The sequence below is a fragment of the Vidua macroura genome, chromosome 3 (genome assembly GCF_024509145.1).
Source record: "Vidua macroura isolate BioBank_ID:100142 chromosome 3, ASM2450914v1, whole genome shotgun sequence".
Taxonomy (NCBI): Eukaryota; Metazoa; Chordata; class Aves; order Passeriformes; family Viduidae; genus Vidua; species Vidua macroura.
In genome coordinates, this window is record NC_071573.1 from 82,805,618 (window position 1) to 82,830,236 (window position 24,619).

The 24,619-nt window shown below is 39.2% G+C and overlaps 2 protein-coding genes and 1 long non-coding RNA gene across 5 annotated transcripts; 2 read left to right on the plus strand and 1 right to left on the minus strand.

The window, feature by feature from the left end:
• Window positions 1-1,023: 1,023 nt before the first annotated feature.
• Window positions 1,024-9,233, plus strand: LOC128805048 (F-box only protein 21-like). Of its 2 annotated transcripts, XM_053973495.1 has the most exons (6): window positions 1,024-1,137; window positions 2,350-2,439; window positions 4,223-4,293; window positions 5,047-5,210; window positions 7,055-7,165; window positions 9,065-9,233. In XM_053973495.1, the coding sequence occupies exons 1-6, from the start codon at window positions 1,052-1,054 to the stop codon at window positions 9,158-9,160; spliced, it is 618 nt and encodes a 205-aa protein (XP_053829470.1). In that variant the 5' UTR covers window positions 1,024-1,051; the 3' UTR covers window positions 9,161-9,233. The 2 variants fall into 2 exon arrangements, with proteins under 2 accessions (XP_053829470.1, XP_053829471.1); XM_053973496.1 differs by lacking the exon at window positions 2,350-2,439.
• Window positions 9,234-9,590: 357 nt separating this feature from the next.
• IRAK1BP1 (interleukin 1 receptor associated kinase 1 binding protein 1) lies at window positions 9,591-21,571 on the minus strand. The gene is made up of 4 exons (XM_053974508.1): window positions 21,267-21,571; window positions 14,743-14,808; window positions 10,912-11,042; window positions 9,591-9,904 (listed from the first exon to the last, which is right to left on the minus strand). The coding sequence occupies exons 1-4, from the start codon at window positions 21,531-21,533 to the stop codon at window positions 9,634-9,636; spliced, it is 735 nt and encodes a 244-aa protein (XP_053830483.1). The 5' UTR covers window positions 21,534-21,571; the 3' UTR covers window positions 9,591-9,633.
• A 17-nt stretch (window positions 21,572-21,588) lies between these two features.
• LOC128805670 (uncharacterized) lies at window positions 21,589-23,781 on the plus strand. 2 transcript variants are annotated; one of them, XR_008436514.1, is made up of 2 exons: window positions 21,589-22,070; window positions 22,322-23,781. It is a non-coding gene; the product is annotated as an uncharacterized LOC128805670 (long non-coding RNA). The 2 variants fall into 2 exon arrangements; XR_008436515.1 differs by having other exon boundaries at window positions 21,589-21,787.
• Window positions 23,782-24,619: the final 838 nt, after the last annotated feature.

A 24,619-nucleotide genomic window follows, 5' to 3' on the forward strand; every position in this document is an offset into this window, starting at 1 on the left:
TACAGTAACCCAAATTATTTTGCATATTACATAAATTAGGACAGCAGGATCTAGAAGCAACTTGGACACAACTGTAGTGAATTGCTTCTGCTTCAGGCTGAGTATCCCACTCCAGGAGAGAGTAGGAGCTGCAACAGCTGCTCCTGGAGAACAGAGTGGGTGAATGCGGCAGTAAACCTGGGTATTCTGAGAACAACTTGTGTCTTGTAAAAGACACAAGTCTCAAATTTCAGCACATCTTAGTTCTGATTTGAGAAAGCCTCACAGATGTAAAGACAATAAATGTGCTGTTCAGGTGAAGGTGAATATCTTGATCATTTGGGGAAGGAGGAAAGAGGCATGAATATGCACTGGTATGGTGTTTCAGGTGCCTATGGGAATGAGAGGTGATGTCAAATCCTTTTCTAACCTAGTGGGACTGTGGCACATTATCAACCTGGTACAATGCTATAAGTGCCTTCAACCTGAAAGAAAAACCCCTTAGTTCTGTCAGATGTGAAATTATCATTGAATCTAAGCAGATTATTTTTGAGGTCATCAATCTAGTATGCCAGATATGTTTAATGCACTGGATCAGATGACAAAGCAGCACAACAAATTTGGTTCACGAACAACAGCTTTTTACTGCAAATTGGACAACCATACAAATTCCCAGTTCCTTTTTCTTTTTTTTTTTTCCCTCTCTATTTACAGACAAAAGAGATGCCTGTATAAATCTTAAAAGCAGGTTTTTGCTGTCTTGTGTACTTTAGTTTTCTATTAGCTTTTATAAATACCATGAAATATAATGCAGTCAAAATGGCCTAAATGAAATATGCTCCAGCTTTAACCAAAATACCTGAGTATAGATTTACATAATGTTGTGAACCAGCAAAGGAACCTGAAGGAAACTTTCAAGTTCTACACATCTAGAAAAGCTCACAGCTATGTTTTTTCCTCTTTTTAAAATTTTTCTCTTCCTCTTTTCAGAGTAGGGAGCAGTGAAGTGTCGTTGATGAAAATTCCTCTTGGAATGCCTCACATGAATGCAGCTGCAGCTCTGCAGGTTTCCATGCTGCTCTTTGCTCTTCCTGCACAGTATTTAATATCTCAGTGGTATGGAACGGACTCTGCCGAGCGCATCCAAATAACAGAAAGGTTGTAAGACTCACCTTCTCTACTGCATTTATTTGTAATAGAGTTCTCTTTCTTATTCCAAGTGATACTTTGAAAGTTGAAGTGGGGGTAGATTGGCTATTCCTATACAAAACCAACATTTATACCACACCTCGGGCATTTTTGTGGCTTAATATGACTGAATTTAGTTTCAGTATTCAAATAGCAATTGTTGATTTTTTCACATAAAAAATCTTATTAATCTGCATGAGTGCCTTAATCTCATTCTTTTTTGGGACATTCCAGTATATGTTACTAACGGTTATGTCCCTTTCAAAAGATGAAAATTAAGCATTTGATTTAGTAACATTAGTTCTAATTTTCCATCACCTTTTGATATTTACTGTTATAAAATATTTCTTGCATAGTGAGAGTCAGTACAGACTCTTAACCAACAAAATTCACTCACAGTAAATTACTTAAGACAGTGACAATGATAAGAGCTAAGTAAGGAGTGCCATTTTGTCTATGAATTAAGAAGCTGTGCATTGACAGGATCCCACACATATATCTCTAAATAAAAAGGGGAGACTATTACATCAGATCCAATTTTTTTATAGTGGCGATATAATATAATTGGCAAACACTGGCATGTTGAAAATGAATCATGCAAAGAGAGATTCAGTTGTACATGTGGCCTGTGCAGTGGTTGTGTGGTTCATCTGAGGAATTCCAATGCATGAAGCAGGAAGACCAAAAGATTGGTCTGATGAAAAGAGAACTAAGCTTGGCTTATGCATAAAGACCCAGAATGAAATAATTTTCAGGCCTCATGGAATGAGTCAACCACTTATTATTTAGATTTATGCAAAAACCTGTGGGCTTTTTTAATAGTCTTTTGATTATGTACACCATTTTTAAAATATCTCATGCTCTCTATTCTTGAATAACAGTTGAAGCTGCAGAATCTGAATGTAATTTAACAATTTCTATGGTCCAAGTACAGGAAGAAAGCAATTTTAATGAAAAATGGTATTTTCCAAAATTTACATATGGTTTACTGGTACAAGTGATGATTGAAAGAAAATTTTTTGCAGTGTTGATATTAATCTTGAGGAGAAATTGTTCACGGTCACTAACCCTTATTTCTCTTTGCTACAGAAGTGAAACTTAACAGTTTAAATATTAAAAATCTATATAAGAATACTAGAGAAGGTTTTAAAAACAATACGATGATAATTTTTCCTCCTAAAGGATAATTGCCTCTTGGAGCATCTCAGCAAGATCTTACTTGAGTCTGGATGCATGGGCAGATTGCTTAAAGCTGTGGCTCTCAAAGACAAGGTAGGGTGCTACCGTCTGCACCAAGCAGATTTCAGCCATGGTCTGTTCTGAGCAGGAAGGTGTGCTGTGGAGGAAGTGACAAAGAGGAAGTATCTCTTATTTGCTTCTTCAGACTCATCTGGAACGTTCTACACAAACATCAAAACTGAACTCTATGTGAAACTAAACGTAACTCATGGCAATAATCGTGTACATGCTATCCTCTGAAATATATCTGACTCTGAAGGCAGAACAATTAGCCAAATTAGTGATTGTAAGCAACTACCTGTTTGTAGGATCAGATGCTTTAGCATTGGGTGGATATCTTATGCTGTATATTGTAGTTCAAGAAAATCTGAATTAGGAATCACAGACAGAAAATCTGTGGGCTAAGAAGTAGTGAAATTTTGATTATTGGCCATGTAACAATGACTGCTCTAGAAAAAGTAAAATTATATCCATTCATACATACACACCATTTTAATTTAAGAAGACTTCATGGACTTCTTTCAGTTCGTTGAAGGGCTTATTTGTGAGATTTAATTCTTGTACAGTAGAAATACTCCAAAAGTTTTAGTTTGTATGGGCATTCAGAGGTCCTTTATCCTTGACCCATGTACAATAAACAACGGTGTCAAGTCCTCTGAACTGTGGAGGATGCTGATTTAGTTTTTGTTCCCAGCAAAACCTAGGGGAATGGTTTATGAATAGAATCAGAAACTGTGCTCTTCTTAGGTTCACCATAAGTTGCTTCTCAACTTTGTGGAAAACTCCATGCATATCTAAAGATAAAGCCTGCAAAGACTAAATGATCAATTGATTATTTGTACATAGTTGGAGCTGTTTGTGTCTTCTGAATATTTTATAAAGAATTGGTTATCCTAAAAATAATGTCATTTGAGACCTTCTATATTAGCTGCTGTTTTAACAAAGCAGTTAGACACATTAAGATTTTGCCCATTCCTCTTTCTGTTAAGAGATACTTGGCAGCCTTAAGATTTTCTACACATTTGAGCTAAACCAAAACTTTTGTAAAAAACATTGTTTGCACAGGAACCTGCTCTCACTTTCCTCCAGGCAGGGTGAAGGGAGTAAGACTGAAAGACACCATCAAAGGAAAGGAGACTAGGACAACCTGTAGTTCTTTGGCACCAATGGTTTGCTGACTAGTATGGATGTAGAATGTTACCCAAACACCTTTGTTCATGGACTGCTGCTATTACATTGCCAACAGAAGGAAATGTTCCATTTTCTCACTCTTCCTTTACACTTTCTCTTTTTCACTATAGCAATGAAAAATGTTAGCCATTTCCCCTTTCTAAACATGTCTGTCCCCTACTGCCCACCTTTTAAATTCAGATGAAATTCTGTCTGGTGCAGAAGCTACACCTACTGCAGCCTTAGGCAGAGACTCATCACCAGACACCGTATCCATACCAGTATAAATCAATTCTAAAAGACTTTACAAAATATGCTGAAGAATCATGCTGTTAGAGTACAGAATAGTGTTTGCTCACCTCTGTAAAATTAGTGGGTTTCCTCTGATATAAAAATTCTAATGCAACTGTAGAGTAACATATTCAAATAAATTAGATTAATACTCTTATTTTCCTGTTGGAACAAATTCCTTTTTTTTGTGTATTCCTTGAAAGTTTTTAATATAAAACGTACACAGGTTCCAAATTGTAGAGAAGTTTGTATCAAAGGCTTTGCAGTATCCTGCTTAGGATAATTAACCTTCTGATTATTATTAAAACTCAGCTTCTAAAGAACTTGTTTGTATGTTATTAATTTTACATTTTAGGAATTGGTACTATGGAGAGAACAAGACTAAAAGCAGTGACAATGAAGCAAAACCCCATTCTTATCTTGCAGGTATTGAAGTTTTTGCAATCCTTTCGTATTTTACTCATGATGTTGTCTATAAGGTTTCTATAGTGGATTTCTTTACTTAATTTGTAAATGGCAGACTGTTTTGCTTTTTTCATCTCTCTAAACACGATTGATAATATTCAGTAAACAAAACAGTAAACATGAAAGCCAAGGCCTCTTCCCCGTGTTGTGTAATAATATCAATATGATGTAAGTATTTTACTGAATACATCAGTGTATGTATTTTGTATTGACCTATGAAACAGAGGTACAGCTTTCACCTTATTCAAATGAACTGATTTAGATCAATTTCATAGAAGGAAAAAGAAATAGTTGACCACTTTGTTCCTGGAAAAAAGTCCCTAATCAGACTGAATGGAAGAATTCTGTCACCTAAACTGGCAAAAAATGATATCACATTAAGTTACCGCATGTAATCACTGTAAAATACTGTATGTAACACTTAAGCAACTGTCAATGCATACACGTTTTAATGCTTTCTAAAACTCTGTTAACATCCCTATGTAATATCAAATGCATACAAATAGAAAACTGTCTTTCTTAGTGGATGTTCCTTTGTAAAATATAGTAATTAATATTCTGGGGGAAAAAACAAAGCACCTGTTCTTCTTTACTTCCCCTCTTAATCTAATTATCAGTTCTCTTCAGGTAGAAGTCAGAATAATTTCTGTTAAAATGTTTAATATAACTGATCAAACTTATATCCCTACTAAGTCTCTTTTTTTGTTAAATTAGAATCAGCTCATGTTCACAGTCCAAAACCTGAATACATTAAGTTCCGTGTGGGCCAGGTAATAATTCACAGAAGGTTTGGCTACTCAGGAGTCATTGTCGGATGGGATGTAAAAGCTAGCACTCCAGAAGAACAACTACAACCCAGATATCCTCCAGTGAAACAGGTTTGAATGTTCTAAACTCTTGCTTTATTAATATAAACACAGAATAACTCAGGTTAAAATACCCTCAGAAACACTGTTACAGACCAACCTCATGCTATCCTAGTGGGAAATACTCCAGAGTTTTGTATCACCTGTGCAGCTGAGTGGTACCTTTGCTGTTTCTGCACTATGGTCCCAGTATAGTTTGGCTTTTACACCACTGAGTGGCTAAGCTTTGCTGGTCAGGGCTGTAGTGGACATATCTCAAATTAAAACTACTCACTTTTTATACGCAGTGTTGTACTTAAAGTACCAGTGTCAACCTATGATGTCTGAATGGATTTCTCATGCTGTGTTATTAAAGTTGAGAAGCTGTTAAGTCCTTTATCTGGTTATCCATAATTGGTGGCATCTTCACTGCACTTAAGAAATGCAAGTAATCCTCTGTGTTTAATCAGTTTCAGTGAGAAAGCAGTATTTTTTGAGGATCTGGTTACTTGGAGTGTAAATCTATTTAAAAACACATTTTTGTTAGAATTCTTAAAGCCTTCCAATTTCTCTTCCTTAAGTCCTTGTATTTGAAAATCAGATGCTAAATCTTTGTTGACAGTGCTAATCTGGTAATGCAGGGCTGCATACTCTGCATGCCACTAACATGCTGCTTAAGTGGCAGGAAGACACTAATCATTAAGTCAGAGGACTGAAAATGAAGAAAACATGAAAATCTTTGCCTACAGCAGAAAATTCACATTCAGCTGGGAACTGACATTCAGTCCCATTTTGTGCATTTTGTTCCTTCCCTGATGTAATTTTATCCAACTGTCTCTCATCTTTGGCTTCTAAAACACCTGCATCCTTGGTTTCTTTTCTCCTCTCAGTAGTGTTATCACCAGCTGAACCCCCAAGAATTTCCCAGCAGACACTGATTCTTTTTATGTACCTCACACTGTTCTGCTGTCCCAGCGGTTTTGTGTTCATCTTTATGGTTTTAATTTCAAGAGTGATGACAAGGGGTTTAAGTGTCTTTTGCTGGTTTTGAGGTTTTAATTGCCTTTGCCTATTATGTCACAAGCACTTTGCAAAATGCCTTCTGACCTTTAGGCTGCAGCTTACTGAGCTTGATCCTTGAAAATCCCTCAAAACATCAGCCAGGTTTTCAGCTCAACTTTTCCTTGCCTTCCTCTGACTTCCAGATCTTTATGAAATCACCGAGTAGAGGCCACTGCCTGTTCCATTGATTGATACTGATTGCTTCATAAACTCCATCTGCATTCACCCATCAATTTTTTGTGTTTAAATTGTGGGTTACTTTGGGCCAGCAACTATCATGGCCCATTTTCCCTGGCCTCAGATTTCATAGGCACGTCTTTGTTGGAAGATTCATATATATACACATAGAAGTTGCCTTAGCTCTTTCCAGGATCAGGACCATGATTGTTGGCAGGAAGACACTAATCATTATGTTCTGAGCTTGTCTCTTCCTCTCTGGAGTTCAGTTGTCACTTGTGAAGGAAGAAGGGTGGTAGCAGATGGCCATGGGGCCTATGTACAATGAGCAAGGATACTGTAAGTCTCGTTTCTTGCAAGGTCTGTGGGAAAAAAAGTTAATTAAACTCTTGACTCTTAAAAAATGTTTCAAATATGCCGAGAACTTTGTGTGTTGCAGTTCTGATTGCTTTATATTTAATTCTGACATTGGTAAAATAATAAAAATGAACTGGCTGTGTATATATATATACACACACACACATGTATCTCAAGTGGATTTAGGTTCTGTAAGCCCACTGAAAGTTAACCGATTATAATATGTAACCTTTAGTCATCATGTCTCTTTGAGGCTATTTATTTTCTTTCTGTTTTTACAGGATCTAAAAGATACTCCTCACTATCAAATTCTAATTAACAAAGCAAATGGATCTGGCAAATCTACAGCTTATGTTCCTGAGGAAGAGATAACAGTTATTATGGGATTAGAGGTAGTATTTATTTTTATTCAGTTGCAACTTGATTGTTATTCTGTATGTTTAAAAGTTGGCTGACCTTTGGTTTAACAGATACTAGCTAGGATGCAAAGTTAATGAGAACTAATAGAGAAAGGAGATAAATTACTGCTGTACTTTCAAGCATGGGTTTTTGAAGCTAAAAAATGACCAAACCCAGGTAATACTGCTGAGGTTTGTAAGTGTTTTAGCAACTTGATTTCCATTATATATAGGCTGTTGCAGACACTGACTTTTGTTTTGTGATTTCTGGGGATCCAGCAAAGTACGTTGGTTTCTCAATTCTACTTTGAAAAATCTTCATTTCAAACAGCTCCTGCTCAGCTGCTGCCCAGACTGAAGAATGTCTTCTTTCTTAACTGCAAAACTCTTTGGGAGCCAAAAATTCTGTTTTGTATATCAGGGTTGAAGTAGCTTTTGATTCCTGGCTTATTCAAGGCACACCTGATTTTTAAACTAGTCTGAGACTCTGAGCCAGAAAACAGCCTTCAGGCATGCATGCCACATACAGGTGGCTTTTTGCAAGGGATCCCGATGCTGTTGTGGATGCCTTCTCTGTGGACAGTGGCAGGGTCTGTATTTAAAATAACAGCACGTAGATGAACCATTCACCTAACAGGAGACACTTGGTCTAGTCAAACAGAGCAGATTAAAATTGGCACATTCCTCTGCCTTTTGGGAAAACCTCCCAAGGGAATTGTGTAAGTCAGACTGGCCTGAAGACTCTATGCTCTCTCTAAAATCTGTGCTACTGCACACAAAGGACCCCTCTCAACCACAGTGTGACACAATCACCTCTTTTATTTGGGAGAAGCCTTAGTTCAGTCCATTCTGGTTTAGCCACCAATTGTAATATAGAATATGCCAACATGCATGAATTTAGGAGCAGAAACGATGCTGTTCCAGATGAGTATCACAAATATTTAAAACTGGATTCTGCCCACATTGTCTAAAAAATGCACCTTTCGCTATGCCAGTTCACTGGCTACCTTCGGTTTCCTTTCTATTCCATGGGGAGAAACAGACACTTTATCTTAAATGTTTACCTTGTGGAATTAGCTTTTAAGGGATCAAATTGCTTTATTCACCTGCGTGGCAGGTTAATTCTCTATGCAGATTATTACAGAAACTATTGGTAACAAGCTCACAAAACCAGGTATTTCAAAGTTGTCTAGCTGAGATTAATAACGGATGGTGAGTCATGCCTCAAATTCAAAAGGTCTGTGGATTGCCCCCACTCAGCCTTTTGTACAGCCTAATAGCCACAGTAATGTCTTGAAGAGTTGAGAGATCAGGAAATGCTTAGACTTGTCATGACCTTTTCCCAGCTGACAGTTCTGAGCCACTCACTGTGGGCTTCCTGCATCAAGACAAGGCTTGGATTGTCCTTGGTGGGTTTGCATCTTAATTTTGGACCTAAGGCCATCACCTTGGTCTGTCTTCACCATTTCCCCCACTGCTTCTTTACTGTTCCTGCTGCCTCACTGAATTAGATAACTGATCCAGCTAAAAGAAATAGCAAATACCTCTAACAGCAACATGAATGACTTACTAGCAACATGAGTGATTCTTACTTAATAAGAAACACTGCTGATTTTAAACACTGATGCTGGTATAAATCTAGCTTGTAACATCTTGTGAGATCTGTTCAACATTTGTGAAGTACTTGGAGAGAGCTGCTATTCTGATGATTGACTGAAATTCAGTTATGGTACACATAAAATGCCACTGAAAGTACCTCCATGTACATTAAAAACTCATCAGGAGTTTTCAAACAATGTAGTAACTTCAATACTTGGTTTAAGTATCGGTTTATATTTACCAAGGTATTTCCCAATTCTGATGTTTCTTCAACTTGAAATATTTTTTTCTCAGGTGTATCACCCTGATATGGAAACCTACTTCAGTGGATATGATGGATCAAAATACATTATGCAGCCATGGTTGAAAAAACTCTACCCTCATGACTGAGTACTTCAGTGTCTGTACGTGTAATGTACGTCCAGACAAAAGACATCCTTTTTAAACTTGAGCAAACAGACACCAGGATAAAATGTATATTTTTTCCTATGATGAAATAAAACATTCCTAAGCAGGTTTTATGTCAGACACTCAATTTTGTCAGAAGTGAACACAATGCATGTTCAGTTTGCCATGACTCAGCAATGGGGATTAATTTCCTTCCAGTTTTGGGAGGAAAGGTGTAAATGGAGTGCAGTTTCAGCCAGGTGTGCCAAACGTTTGGCACATCAAATATCCTGCTGTTTTACAGGGGTCAGGGAACAAAAATAAGCAGTTGTGAACTTAATTCTGTACTTTCAGAATTAACTGTAATCTGAATTTTAGCAGATGGACTTACCACAAGAATGAAGTAAAAAAAAGAAACATCAAAAGGCACAAGAAAGTATAAAAATTTTATTGAGATGTGTAGGATTTGAAGGTTTCTAGAGCAACTTATTTCTTCTGTTTTCTTTTCCCTTTATCTCAAACACAGCAAACACTCTACAAGAAGCATAAGCAGTAGCATTCTGGATTCTTTCCTGCAGAGTCTGTGAATCAGCAGAGTGTAACAGGTGACTGTCTATGTGGCCTCCCCATTCTTTTGTTTCCTCTTCTTTTATCAATAAAGGCTTTCCCAATGCCTGGCCAAACAGTCGACAGACTTCCTGGGCTTTCCGGCGCGTGTTTCCAACGGCAGTGACACACACTTGGCGGCTGAGAGGTGGAAGCAGCAGCACAATAACCAGCAGGTTCAACTCATGTACCAGTGCTCCTGCCAAGCTTTTTTTTTAACGTTGCAGGTTTTGTAACTGCAGAGATGCTAAGGCACAACACCTTCCCCAGCTTCTGAGCCACACCCTGGGTATTGAGGGGACAGTGTGTGGAGGAAATGTCAGCATCCTCACTAATTCTGATGAGATCAAATATTTCTGAAACCTGCATGCTGCAGGCATCCACGCTGAGTCATGCAGAGCAAGAGTTCAACCTTTGCTCCAGGCATTTCAGTGGCTCAGCTGCAAGGTGTACTAGCATCTGCTTAATGTCACTGGCCGTATTTCCTGATCTCCTATAGATACCTCTGACATTCACTTTTGGCATCTCTGGAGCCTTTAACTGCAGCTAAATAAGCTTGCTTCTTGGACCAAGCAGTTATTTTCTTACAAGAGGAAAAACCCCAACCAAGACTAAACTTCCTTTTGTCCCTCCCACTTAGTGGGAGAAGCCTGGACTGTGAATAGTCAATGCTTTAAAACAAATCAAGATAGTGAGCTTCAGGGCAGCAAGTTTTGATGCTGAGGAAGTGCCACACATGGCTCTTTCCAGATAATGTCAGCTAGGGGTAATGGGAATTGGCAAGCGTACTTAAAATTATCAACATCTGGTAACACACGTGCACCCTTCACGAATAAATACAAATGAAATCTACGCATGATGATGTAAGCAAAGCCAAATTCTGTTGACCTAAGATTCACAGCAGATTATACTCCAGTGGAAATCAGTGGTAAAATAATTTTTATTACATTCTGCTTTTGCACAGGGACAAGAACAAATTCTATCTTCTAGGCTGAACAGCATTAATTTATGTTATACTTAAATACTGAAATCTCTAACATAAATATTAATAGGTGTAAAGGAAACTACTTGCTCCCATTGCAAACAGCTTAAATTATGTATTCATATTAACTGAGGCTGTAAGAGTTTTGATGTGTGAGAGAACTTACCGAAGTGTGTCTATGGCTTCTGGTGTGTGGTAGAAATGAGGTGGATTGATGGTAACAGAGGTTCCTAACTTTTCAATGAGTAGATTGCAAACATTCTGCATTTTTCCGAAATCACTGAATATGATACAGACCTGGGAGTGAGTGAACAGACATCACATGAATAATATTTTCATTTTCCACTGTCATTCAACACTTTTATTTAAATCAATATAAGGCCAGACATCTACAAGGTAACTAAACATACTAGTCCTGTATAAAACTCCAACATTTATGAACTTATAAGACTTCTGTATAGCCCTAGAGACTAGCATTAGGTTTGCAGCAGAAAGAAGTTCTTAAATAGTTTAAAACTGAGGATTAAGAAATCCCTTTCTGAGGAAATACAGAATTCTTGGTATGCAGATAATCTGAAGAATGAATGTGCTCTTTGCTGCACATGACTAGATGCATCTTGGTTTGTCCCTTCTTAGATTTCTAGATGTTAATTATGCAGAAGCTCATACAAAATGATGTGGAAAACATTGTGCACAACAGAAAAGTACATTTTAATTCCAAGCATTAGGTTAAAGAAACCTCAGCTATGAGATTAAGCTAAGCTGAGCCCAGTTCAGCTTGCAGTGGGCTCCAAATCCTGTGTTGTCTGAACACACTCATTGCAGTGCTGAGAGGGAACCGGGCACTTCAGACTTGGATTAAAAACAATTTAAACACCTAACAGTCTCTGGCTTTAAGAAGCATTAAATGAAGATGCATTAGAAATTCAGGTCCTTCCCAAATGCTATGAAGCAGCAATTAGTATCAGCCCTGGATTGAGAGCCCAACAGTTTTCCTGGTGGAAAGTCCTGCCAGGCAGCAACCTTCCAGGCAGAAGCCAGCTTCTCTCTGTGGCAAAGCACAGCTGCCAGGACTGAAGCAATGACACTGAGCTGATACAGCATTCAAGAATCAGAAATCCCGGACCCCTAACTCTTTTTTTAGAAAAAACTAAAACCTCATCTTCACTTCCAGTACAGTGCTCTCACCATGAGTCAGGTTCACCTTCTTTCTTATCCCTGACTCCCTTCTTTTTGCATACTAATACAGCTTCCACAGGAGTGGAAGAAAAAAACCTGCAGTAAAGAAAATTCTACTACCTGGGCCATACAGTTGCCCCCATGGCTGCTGCAGTCTATGCACCACTCTACCCCAGCGAGGGGCTATGACACACAAATCCAAGTTACAGCATGTCAGCTGCACTGCAGCAGCTTCCTGTGTGCATACCAGAGATTTACCTTGTAGAGAATGAGATAATTCAAGGAAGCTGAGTCTCTCAGTGAGTGAGGAGGGAGCTACTTCATATACAGAGTAAGGTAAAAAGTAATTAATGCTCCCATCTTATTACCCTTGATAGCCTTTTGGTGAAGTACATGAACCTTACCCTGGCTTGCACTGGTTCAGTGGCTCTGAAAGGTGCATTGTCAATTGAACAGAGACTGAAGATGAGGCTATACCTACAGTTTTTTCTTCAGTGGCAGCTCTTGCCATACATATGAAAAGCATACATGCCCCTGTGATATTTTGCCAGAAAACTGTCATAGCTGTATTTTGTGGAAAGTCTCACTATGAGGACTGTCACAGTGTTTTCCAGATTGCTATCAGCCTTTACAAGATTTGTTCCTTCTAGGGGATGAAACAGAAAAATGATGAAACAAAAGAACTATGGGTCTTAAGCAGGAGATAAATTGCTCACACTGGGGCACTTCTGGGCACTCAGGAACTTTACTGTTAAAAAAGAAGCACTTGATCAGGTACCCTCAGGGGCAGAAAACAACTGAGCAATAGCTGATTTTGCTGTTTCCCCCTCCCCCCCAAAAAAAAATCACAATTTTCATTTAGAGCTACATCTAATACATTCCACTTGCAATTACAGAGAATACTTGAACATAAAAATGCAAATAAATGTTTTAAAAAGTGTGAAAAAGTAACATGAAGCTATGCAAAACTATTAGAGACATTCCAAGGTTTGGATAAGGCTGCAAATGACAAGAAGTTACGGTTTATAAGGAGGCAAGTGTATTAAGAAATGCACAAAACCAACATGATCTTCTTCCCATGAGAATGTTATGCAATAAATGAACTATTATGATAAAGATATTATAGAGCTTTGTGATCTTATACACAACTTCATTCTTCTGCACATTTTCCTTTGTTATAGCATGAATTAAAATTATCTCCTTACTGTTGAAAGAATATCTTGAATTTTTCATTATATTAATTTTAAATAGCTATATGCCTTGGAATTTTTCAGTCTTCTAAAATTCTTTACAGAAGACAAATGGTAAAGAGTTTACAGAATGAAGTAACACAAGATGTCCAAGACTTTACATATAACACAGATATATAATGGCAAACTCTTTAAGAGAGAAGTGAGTTTTAAATTCATTTATATTGCTAAAGTAGGCAAACATGCTTGTCAATGGAACCTCATTGGTTTATGAAGCAGCACTCTGGCTGGATTCTTCCAGTTCCAACCCCCAGGGTCCCAGACAACCACACAACTTTGCAACAGCAATCACAGCTGGTCCAAGCTGCTTACAAATCAACACTAAATCCAAGCAATTAACTTTCCACATATAATCCTTTTTGTATAAAAACTAATAGCAGAAGACAGATAATTGGTTAAGTTACCACTTAAGACTGAAGTTGTAAGCCTAAGCTTGTCTGTACCCTTAACAGTGATTCATATAATAATTAATAATAGAGTTTTATTTATTTTTAGGTACAGGTCATCTAAAAAACATGGTGATTTAAGCTCTCGAAGTAGTAGATGTCTCCACGAGGAAGCTGAAGTCATTAAGGACATGACTGATGCATACCATTTAAGTATCTTAGGACTCATTTTAAAATCCAAATTTTGTTCTCCAAATTCTCAATCATTTCTGTATTTACTGGTGTTATTTAGATGAGAATATGCCTTAAAGCAAGCAAACTAAGGAGGCTGAACCTGTTTAAGAGGACTCTAAACCACAGCTCTATAAAACAGCTATCATTTTATTGCAGGCTTCCAGGTTTACTTTGTAAGAATCTCTAAACTTGCTGGGTAGTGATTAAAGTTTTATGGTCTAAAAAATACATTAGCTGAACACATAATTTCCCTCAGTGAACGTTTCAAGCACAGCATTTATTTCCTACTATGGCATGAATGTGCAAATATATACTTCCCTTAGCAGATACTGAAGTAAATGGGATTATTCCCATAATATCTGCATTTCACAGAGCACTTTTACCTACAAAATTCTGAGCCAATTACCCGGGAAACAATTACCTTTACTGTACATAGAGCAAGCTGATGGCAGAGTTGTATAGAACAGACCAAAATCCAGGTGCTCTGCAACTGTGGCTTAAGCAGATCTTGCATTTGCTCCCAGTTCAAGGAGCTAAAATAATGAAAAAAAAAAAAAAAAGCTGAGCTGGGAAAAAAAAAAGGTTATTAACCAGGGCAGCTTTCTGAACTCACCAACTCCTTGCAAGAAGCAGAGGGCAGGAAGGGCTACAGGTGAAGGAAAGTTCAGAATTGTTGGTTTGCTCCCACTGCCCCAGAACCAAATATGCCAGTCTGTAGCATCAGGTAACATTTAAAAAGCACATTCATCTGAGAAGAAAACATGTTCTGCACACAACAGAAGACTGCAGCTGAACTCTGCTATAAACTGCAGTCCTTAAATAGGTTTTTTTTGAACTATGCTGCTGTTACGTTCCTTGGTCTGAGAAAAGATAAGTCGGCAAATTTTTACAGGTCCTTGACACACTTCTTATTCTTTTATTTTATTTTTGGTTAGGTTGATTACATACCTCTGCTTCCATTTGGTAAGTATTTTCTACTCTACTAAAATCTTCTGTTACAGTCATATTTTCTTCCTAAAACAAAGTAGAGGAATATAACCTTAAAAGACAGGAATTAAGCATCTGCTGTATGTACATGGTGTCCTATAAAAGCTGAACTGTTTTGGCATATTACTTATGACTTTGCAACAGAAATTTTGAATTTTCCATGCAAATATCTTCAGTTAAAAACTAGCTGGATGTTAAAGACTTCTTGCATTATTCTAAGTCAATGATACAGTAGCTCTATAATGTGATTTTGCTACTATAACAATGAAGATAACAATTAGGTCATAAAAGTGGCTGCTAGGTAGAAGCTGTATTAGTGTGTAACTGTAATTTCACCTGGTACAATAAATCTAGAAGCTTCAATTGCTTTTAGAAAGTTAGTATGTGAGAAGTGCTTTTTAGACCCCTATTTTAAGGTATTTTAGCAGCAGCTTGTAGCAAGGTCATATGAACAAAGACTGTACAGCTATTATTCTGGCATAATGGTAACCCTTGAAAAAGGCTGTTCCACCAGTGATACCTCAGCACAACAGCAGCTACATTGGTCAACATAATGGCTGCACAGAGCACTAGCAAATCCTGTAGCACATAGAAATAAGATACTGAACTCAGGAAGATACACAATAACTGCAGTTACATGTGAATATTTGACCAGCTTGCTACTGGTCTAACAGTCACATATCTTTCACCCACTTTGCTCTGCTCAACAGTTTGAATGAACAATTTATCGTGAAATTACTCTAACATAGCAAAAAAAAAACCCACAGCCTACAGTTTATTTGCAGCTTTGCATGTAACACCCATGAATTGTAGTAAAGCAGATACCCAGCCTTCCAGTTACTAAAGAAGTTCTATTTACTAGATTCATTTGCATAGGAAATATTTGCCTTCAATGTTGACATTCAAAAGATGCTTTGTGTCAGAGTATTTCCTACAGACGCTCAAGTCTTCAAGTTTATCATGTAGCATGCATAAGTTTATGCAAATAACATTAACTATGAGAAGCATTTTCCTTTTAAAATATTATATGGTTTTACTACCACTGAAAAAAAATGCAAAAACCTGAAATTTCAAAATTGTATCATGATTGATTGGTAGTGCTCAAGCACAACAGTTCTATTTTTAGATATTTTCAGAAAACCTCTTCTAATAAGGGCAAGGATTAGCAAGGGCCAGTAGTCCATAAAAGCTGTATTTTTTCTTTTATGTGGCTGGAGTTTGCTGAAGAGTTATCAAGACAGTCTGGCACCAACAGCCCATTTAATTTATGGGGCAAATCTTACTATTTATGATAGAATCCAATTACAATTATCAAGAAAGATTTTTCCCCTGAGGTTTCATGCATCTTATAGAAATTACTACATAGAAAACACAAGCTACTACAACTCGTATCTTAGAGAAATAGCTGTGCTGTAACACAACTGTAAACATAGAAAAAATGCATTTGTTTTCCCTAGTCCCCTCTCCTTAATCCTTTTTAAAAACAGGTTCTCTTTCCTGCTGAGTAGATCCAAGCCTTGGAATTTGGCTGTGCCCTCCCAAGGTTCCTGTGTATTTAAGGACAGTGCCATCCCGTGGCACCAAGTGCTATGGCAAGATCAATATTATGGGCTAAAAGATCATTTTGCACCATGTATTACAAAATTTCCTTCACAGCTAATTTTAATCCCACCAAATTTGACAGTAGCTGTACATGCTACTGAAGATAAATGGATGAAATAATTGCTGAAGTCATAACAAGGTGGCCTTCTGTGATACATTTTCTGTTAGATACTTCACTTCCATTAGTGACTGTGTTCACACAAAGATATGGAAAAGACAGGTAGGAGACAACAGAATTTTAAATCGAAATCAAGACCGAGACTACTTCAAAAGCAAAAATTTTTCTTCCCTACTGTTTATGTCTACTATTCATATTTTGGCTGACGAAATACCCATTTGATTGCAATAGCCACAGAAGAAATACTTTTCACTGTGACTTAGGGAAAGCTGCACTTCAGGTGTTCTGGACATCTGGAATAGCTTTCTCCATTTTCTAAATCTGTGGGCCAAGAATCACAGAAAATAGTTAAACAAATATAACAGTATTGTTATCTCAATCAACCCAGAAGCCATTGAACAACTCTGAACAGAATCACACTTGAATTCTGCTTATAAAGCCTATTTTTTACATGGCATCACATCACTGCTTCAGGCACTCTAAAACAAAAATGAAAAAGATAGTCAATACCTCATTGAGCATATCAAGTCTAGAAATATGCTTTGCTTTATATTTTCACTCTTTTTAACTGAACACAACCTTTTGTAGCCCTTCCTCCTATCTGCTACTTCTGAACAATGTCCTAATCACCAGACCATTGTGCCCATGTTCATGACATCGGCTGCTTACAGGAATGACTGCTCTTTTCCCCAGAAGAGAACAGGGAAAAAAATAAATGGGTAAGTTAGCAAAAGCACACTTCAAGGAGACAAGTATGCAACAACACACTAAGAGAACAGCCCATCTGCACATAAAATTACGTGTTCTGCTCCTGGCTAATGAATTAACAAAACTATGAGACCTTTTTATGACAATAAACGAAGCCTGAGCAAGGGAAAGCATTTATAGTTTGGAATGTATGCTAATGCCCATTGGGTAATGTATACTGATATATGTAACTGTAAATAAAAAATATCTGGAGACCCTTGAAAATGTCTCTTAAAATCTACTTGTACATTTGAACTGATATATCCAGTATAACTTTACATTATGAAAAATAAAGATATCTGAATAATCAAAAGCATTAGCTTCTTTCATCTGATCATGGCATTTTTGTTCTTGGCACTAGAAATGGTTAATGAGAGTCTTGATGTATGCTCCTGTCTCCTGACAGTCATCCACAGTGTGTCCAGATAGATAAGGATGGTGAGCACCTTGTGGGACTGGGTAGCTGTGCTCCAGCCTCTCATCCCCACACTCTGTCTGGTCTGTTTGGTGTGAGATGACAGAACAATAACCCAAAAACCTATGGTGGAAAGTTTCTGCTACTTAAAGAAGAAATAACGGACATAATATGTAACAGTTATTACAAAAAAGACAAAAAGCATATTTGTACTCAGCAAATGCAGGGTACTCTGGAGACATTTCTTTAAATACCTGATAATATAAATAAGGTGATGCCTTACACAGGTTTTAACATTCAGTCAGGGATATATTGACATTGGAAGGTTTTGAAACTAAGTGAGCAAACTTTAAAACCTTTTTTAACTGATTGTATGCATGTGCATCCATAACTGTGACTCCTGAATAAGTTTTGAAATATGGAGAATGTTGCACATAAATCCAAGGGAGGTATCCCAGTTCAGGCAATCTCTAACCCAGAGCCTCCCAGATGTAGTTTGCTAGATGGTTTGTTTTGTTCTCTAACACTCTGACAGGTACAACAAATACTATTTTTAAACAAGGTGCCAATGCCAACTCTTAGATATAGCCATTAAAGTAAACAAGTGTCATCTCCACACCACTCCCCAAATAAATCATAGGTGGCAAATATAAAATTTGTTTGCTTCTAGAGAAAGAGAAGAAAATGTTACTTTTGAGCGGCTGGGCTGATTAAGGGAGATTGCTTTGAAGGCTGCAGGGAAAGAAAAATCAATGGGGAAACCACATTCTGTGCTCTGAAGTACTGCATATACTTACAGCACTCTATAAATAAATGCCACTGTGTGCATCTATTTCTGATTAAAATCCTGTGTAAATGTATATGGAAATCAGGTGCTGCCCCCAGGCATCCTGACAAGCTGCTAATGCAAGCTCCTGCTGCTGCAAAGGTTATGCACTTCTGATCTCACAGACTTCCTACTACAGCAACAATAAGGGCTAAGAAAATTGTTTTGTGAATTAATTAAAAATAAATATATAGCCTAGTTAGATGATTTCTAAAGAGGCCTTAGATAAGCTTGCAACAACAGAACCATATGGAGACTGTGAAGAGAGATTAATTTTACAGTTGTCTAGAATGGTATTAGCTGCAAGTGAAGTTAGCAAATGCAGTTAAGAACAAATTGCCAGCAGTGAGAGTTGTTAGTGGAAAAGCTGCAAGGCAAATAAAAGCTCCAGCAGTAGAGTGATTTAAAATTGGATGAAACAAAGCACTAAAAATTATACCGTGGGGAACTACTCTGAAAAAAAATAACTTCATGTTGTTTTTCTCAGAGTTCCCTAGAGCTAACACTTTGCTAACACTGAGAAACCCGCAACTCAAGCAGCATTTCACAGTCTCTCAACTAAGTGGAAAGAACATTTCCATTCTCCAAAACACAGCATCTTCGAAACAGAAGAAGATTACTGTGAAATTACTGTAACTATAATAAGACACCGAATATTCTCACATTGTAAAAACAGCCCACTCTCCACCCTGTTTACTTGCTGACATTACTTTTCTGAACCTGACTGTTACAAACCCAAACAAAACCATTTGTTTGTTCAAGTCGTACTTCAGTTTGCAATCCTTTTTTCTAGCCTGGAGTGGTGCACACAGCCCCTCTAAAGCACACTCACCTATTTAACACCCTGACTACTCTTGTTGTGTGCCAGCTGCCACACGTTGGATGCTCCTTGCTGTCCCAATTCAATCAGTATCAAGTCAAAACTGGAAGTCAGTTGTTCAGATTCACTGTAGGGTAAGTATCTGCAACTATCTTTTCTAATATAGCCATGCTCTGAAGCGCTATCTAATTACAGTCAGGACGAAAATGCCCCATAATCTGGTGGCTCATCATGTTGGGGGGTACAAAGGTTAACATTTTCTCTACTAATAAGAACAAATGCATACTGAATTGCTTTGTCTTCTCCCATTCCTCTTAAAATCCACCACTCTAAATGCCTGTTAACTCACTTAATAGACACTGAAGGCATTTAACCTGTAATCCCTTACAAAAATGCATCTGTTTTGGCTGAATGAGTCATCCCGATGGCAATGGAACCCATGACAAATGCTGCCTGTGACAGACATGCACCCAGCCATGATCAATACCTAGCCTAAAGCAGCCTGCATGCCCCCTTGTCATCTAGTCCCACAGCTGCAATATGAGCTTTTTCAGGGGCTAAGTGGTCTTCTTGACTGCCTTCTTTATTCTTAAACAATTTGTATAGATGCTACAGTGACGACATAACAGTTCAAAAAAACCCCAGGTAATCCTATTTTGTTTGGGAAATGAAAAGTTGGTGCCAGTACTTATCTTCAAACACATGCAGCATTTGAAATGTGGGCATGCAATTTCACTGTGGGCACATCACTGTTTAGGCCAAGCAACTCACTCTCTTACTTTGCACTTTACTAACTGTGACTTGCACTGTAACTCCATGCAGTATCAGGAAACCCTTCTGCAATTCTTTTTTACTCCATTGAATAATCTACTGTTTATAGCAAACTATCATCACCCTTTTCCCCCAGCTTATCTTTGAATACACTCAAAAGGCACAAACTTCCTATGGAACTTCAATAAGAAATAACTTTTGAAAACAATTGCTTATTCCATAAAAGATCAGGTTTTTTTCTGTTTTTAAGAACCCTATGCGCGGAGCACTGTCCAGAACTCTTTTGTGAAATCCAAAACCATCATGAGCACAGTTGTTAGGACAAATATCACCCTTACAAAGCATTTACTGTTTGGACAAAGCTTTAAAGGCAAGACTATGCTTTTTTCATTCTTGCGAAATCACTTCCAGAGGCTAAAAAACTCATTGTGGTAAAGGAACTTTTTGGGTCCACAAGGAGCTTCTGTCACTTCAGCTAACTTGATCATATCCCATGTTTTTCAAAACCTCTCTACTTACGTAGAACAAGAAAGAGAGAAAGAACTCTGTATGTATTTGCTGCTAAGCTCTGGTAATCACAGTTACTCTGACACAGGTACGGGTTATGCTGCGGTGTACAAGTTTATCAGTTTCACCCGCATGCAAGGGCGAATGCTGTATTACACGAACAAATCACAGAATTAGGTTGTTAAAGACCTCTGGTATCGTAGAGTGCATCCTTAGACCGAACAGCACCATGTCAACTAGATCACGGCACTGAGAGCCATGTCCAGCCTCTCCTTAAACGCCTCCAGGGACGGCGATTCCACCGCCGTGGGAGTCGGAGGATGGTTTCACATGCTAAACAAGCAACGTGCTGGAAAGCCCGGGTAGCGACATTCCACCTTTTCCGCTGGGGCCGGCATGGCTGCAGCCTTCCAAAGACAGGCAGGCTTTCCCAGCGCTTCCCGAGGCAGAGGAGCGAGAGCTCCAAACCCATCACTCCCCTGCTTCCCGCCGGCACCAAGGCCCTCCGCGGGCGCCTCTCCTCAGGGCCGCTCCGGCGGGACGGCACCGCACCCCGCCGGCTGCCGAGAGGGACCGGGAACTGCCCCGGGAACCGGGAACTGCCCCGGGAACCAGGAACTGCCCCGCCTGCTGTCCCCCCTCGCCTTCCCCCTGGGGACGCCCCGGCGGCGGAGCTCACCGGGACGCCGTGCAGGCGGGCGCTGTGGGCGATGTACTGCAGCCGGCGGGACACGCTGCTCCGCGCCGCCGCGGCCGCCTCTTTGCGGCTGCCGAGCCGCAGCGACACCCGCGCCCGGTCCGGGCGGGCGCTCAGCTCCGCGCTGCCGCTCACATGCACCTCCCGCCCGGGCAGCGCCGGAGGCTCGACGCGTCCCTCCGGGGCCGGGGACGGGGCCAGGTCGAGCTCGGCGAAGACGCGCGAGGAGGGCGGCGCGGGCGGCGCCATGGCCGCCGCTATGGCGGCCCCTCACGGCACCACCATGGCAACCCCGGGGCGCCACGTCACAGCGCCCGCCCGCTCCCGGCCGCCGCCGCGCGGGCCCGGAGCCCGCCGCTCCCGCCGGCGTCGGTGTCACGGCGTCGTGAAGGGTGGAAAAGACCTCTGGGATCAAGTGCAACCTATGACCGGGCACCACCACGCCAATCAAACCATGGCACAGAGTGGCGCGTCCAGGCTCTCCTGTAACACCTCCCGGGACGGTGACTTCTCCATCTCCCTGGACGCTCCCTTCTGATTTATAGTCACTCTTTCTGTGAAGAAATTCTTCCTAATGTCCCACCTAAACCTCCCTGGTGCACTTTAGGACTGTATCTTCCTATCCTGTCGCTGGTTGCCTGGGAAGTCCCTCTGCCGCTTGCTAAGAGGACACTGCCAGGGCAGTGCCCGAGGGTGGTACCCAGCCATGAACGTGACTAAGCACAGGACAAGAGGACAAGCTTCACGCCCTGGCCCAAACAGGATCAGCCAGAGCAGGTTGCCTAGGTCTATATCCAGTTGAATTTTTAATATTTCAAAGGATGGATACTCCAGAACCTCTCTGAGCAACCCAAGTCAGTGTTTGACCATACTTGGAGTAAAAATACAGGATTCTGTTCACCTGGAGTGAACATGTATTTTAATCTGTGTCCACTGTGTCCTGTCACAGGGCAACACTGAAGGCAGATTGGCTTCCTTGTCTTCCATCCATCAGGCATCTATATATAGACTGATAAGATCTCCTTGATCTTTTCTAGGCTGTAGTTCCAGCTCTGTCAGCCCTTCCTCATAAGAGAGATGCTCCAGTCCCTTCATCACGTTCACAGCCTTTTGCTGCACTGTCTTCAGTATGTTCGTATCTTCCTTGTATTGGAGAATCCAGGAAAAAACTCCAGGTATGCCTCAGCAGCGCTGAGCAAAATGGGAAGGATCACCTCCCTTGACCTGCTGGAAATGCTTCCCCTAATCCAGCCCAGGATGCAGCTGGCCATGGGGTCCATGATTCACCTCTTGTCCTTTTCTGCTTTCCAGCCAATGAAGCCCCAATGTGCACTGGTGCACAGCGTTGTTCCTCCCCAGATGCAGGTTTTGTTGTTTTCCCTTGCTGAACTTCATGAGATGTTTCTCAACCCAGCTCTTCAGCTGGTCAGAGTGACAAGCTCTGTATGTCTGGTCTCGTTTGTATGAGGATTTTTGGGAAGGACTCTGGATATGTATGACTGTTTACATTTGTGGTACATTGTGTTTTGATTATCTGAAATCTGTAATCTAGCACAGAGGCTGGAATGGTACTGTATGTTTATACAAGGTCTTGCAGCCTTCAGAATTCACATTGCAAATGTTGGAAAGTCTGTGTTACTGTGATAAGTCTGTGTCTGAGAAATATTGCTATACTCTTCTCCTAGATAAAAACATGACATGCGAAGACATCAAGATCTGATTTTAACAGTCAGATGAAGGTTCCTTGGAGGTGTCAGGAAGCAGAAATATTGAGGGAGTTGAAACCCTGTCTTTTGTCCCCTTCATTAGTCTGCTTGGTGGGTGTGTGTGCTTCATGTCCTGTCATTAGACAGCTTCTGTACAAATTTTCTTTCTCATCATTAATATCATATCTGCCCTAACAGGTATCGGTGACTTCTGCCTGCTTCATGACTTTTGGAGTCTTCTGCCTTTGAATCTGGTTTTCTCTCCATATTTGCTGAACACTTAAAGCTTCAAATGAAACAGATTGAACCTCTTAGGTATTCATTATGACTGGAGATGACACTCCATGTTTCTCAGCAGGAACAACCAGAAGTAGAGACTCCTAAAATTTTGAGTGCAACTGACTTTGATCAAAGTTATATGACAAGATAAAGAAGAAGCTTGTAACAGAATCCAAAAATATCAGTGCCTAGTCACTTAAAATAAATCAATTTGAGAGCTTGTATGAATAAATCCTTGGCACTACTGACTTTAAGAAACAAAATACAAAAAGGAAAATGAGTACAGAGGAAATTATAAATGTATATTCCTCAGAAATAAATTCTTTCATTAAACAGGAGTTAAATGCTTTTGGAAGTAGTCTGTCACATCTGTACTTACTTTTTTGTTGTTTTGTTTATGTTTAGCCAAGATGTTTGTAAAGAAATTACTTAAATATGTAATAGTATCAATCAACATAATCTAAGTATTGAATGGTGCTTATCAAGAAATCATTAATAAAGCTTTTAAAGAACTCTTGGATATTGTAATGAAGCCAAATTGTGTACTCTCAATTTTTTTCATGTTCAAGATAATTCTGATTTAATCATTGAGTAAAAGTGATTTGCCTTTTTATGAGACAGCCTATCAAACAAAACATGTTGCAGTATTTATACTCAATATGTAGATATGCAATGAAATCTCATAGGTGCTACGTACTTCAAAATTCAGTGCTGTGTGATCTTTAAATTTTGGGGAACACAGTGTGTCTTGTAGAAATATTACATAAAGATATCAATTTAGGAGCTTAATTGGCTGAATCCCAGAAGATCTTTCTAAGAACAGATATAAAATTACCTGAAATGCAAACTAATCTATGGAAAAAGACCTTTCAGTGAAACAAGATCAAATATGACTGAGTGGTTAGTATGCACTATAAGAACATCATGCACCAGGGATCATTTTATTACTATAGCCACATTTTTGCTTTGCTCTCTTTAAAGATACATTGCAAAGCCCAAGTTCAAGTGTATTGAGAGTCAATACATTCTCAAGTGTATTGAGAGTCTGCCACTCAGAATTTTAATATAGAGCCAAATCTACAGATAATAAGCTTTTCCTGACTTACATTTTGAGTAGGAGGCATCTTTGAAAGTGATGGATTAACCTGTTGTTTTAGAGTTGGAAAATCTAATTTAATTGTAGTATCATTCTGGTAACTTATCACTGAATTAAATTGAAAACTTAACTACAGACTGTGAAGAAATAGAGATGGTGCTAAATGGTGTGTGGGATTTGGTTTTTTCCTTAGGAAACAGATGGTTTTATGTTTAGATCTATTTCTGTATGGTAGCAGTGAAGTGCTACATTGC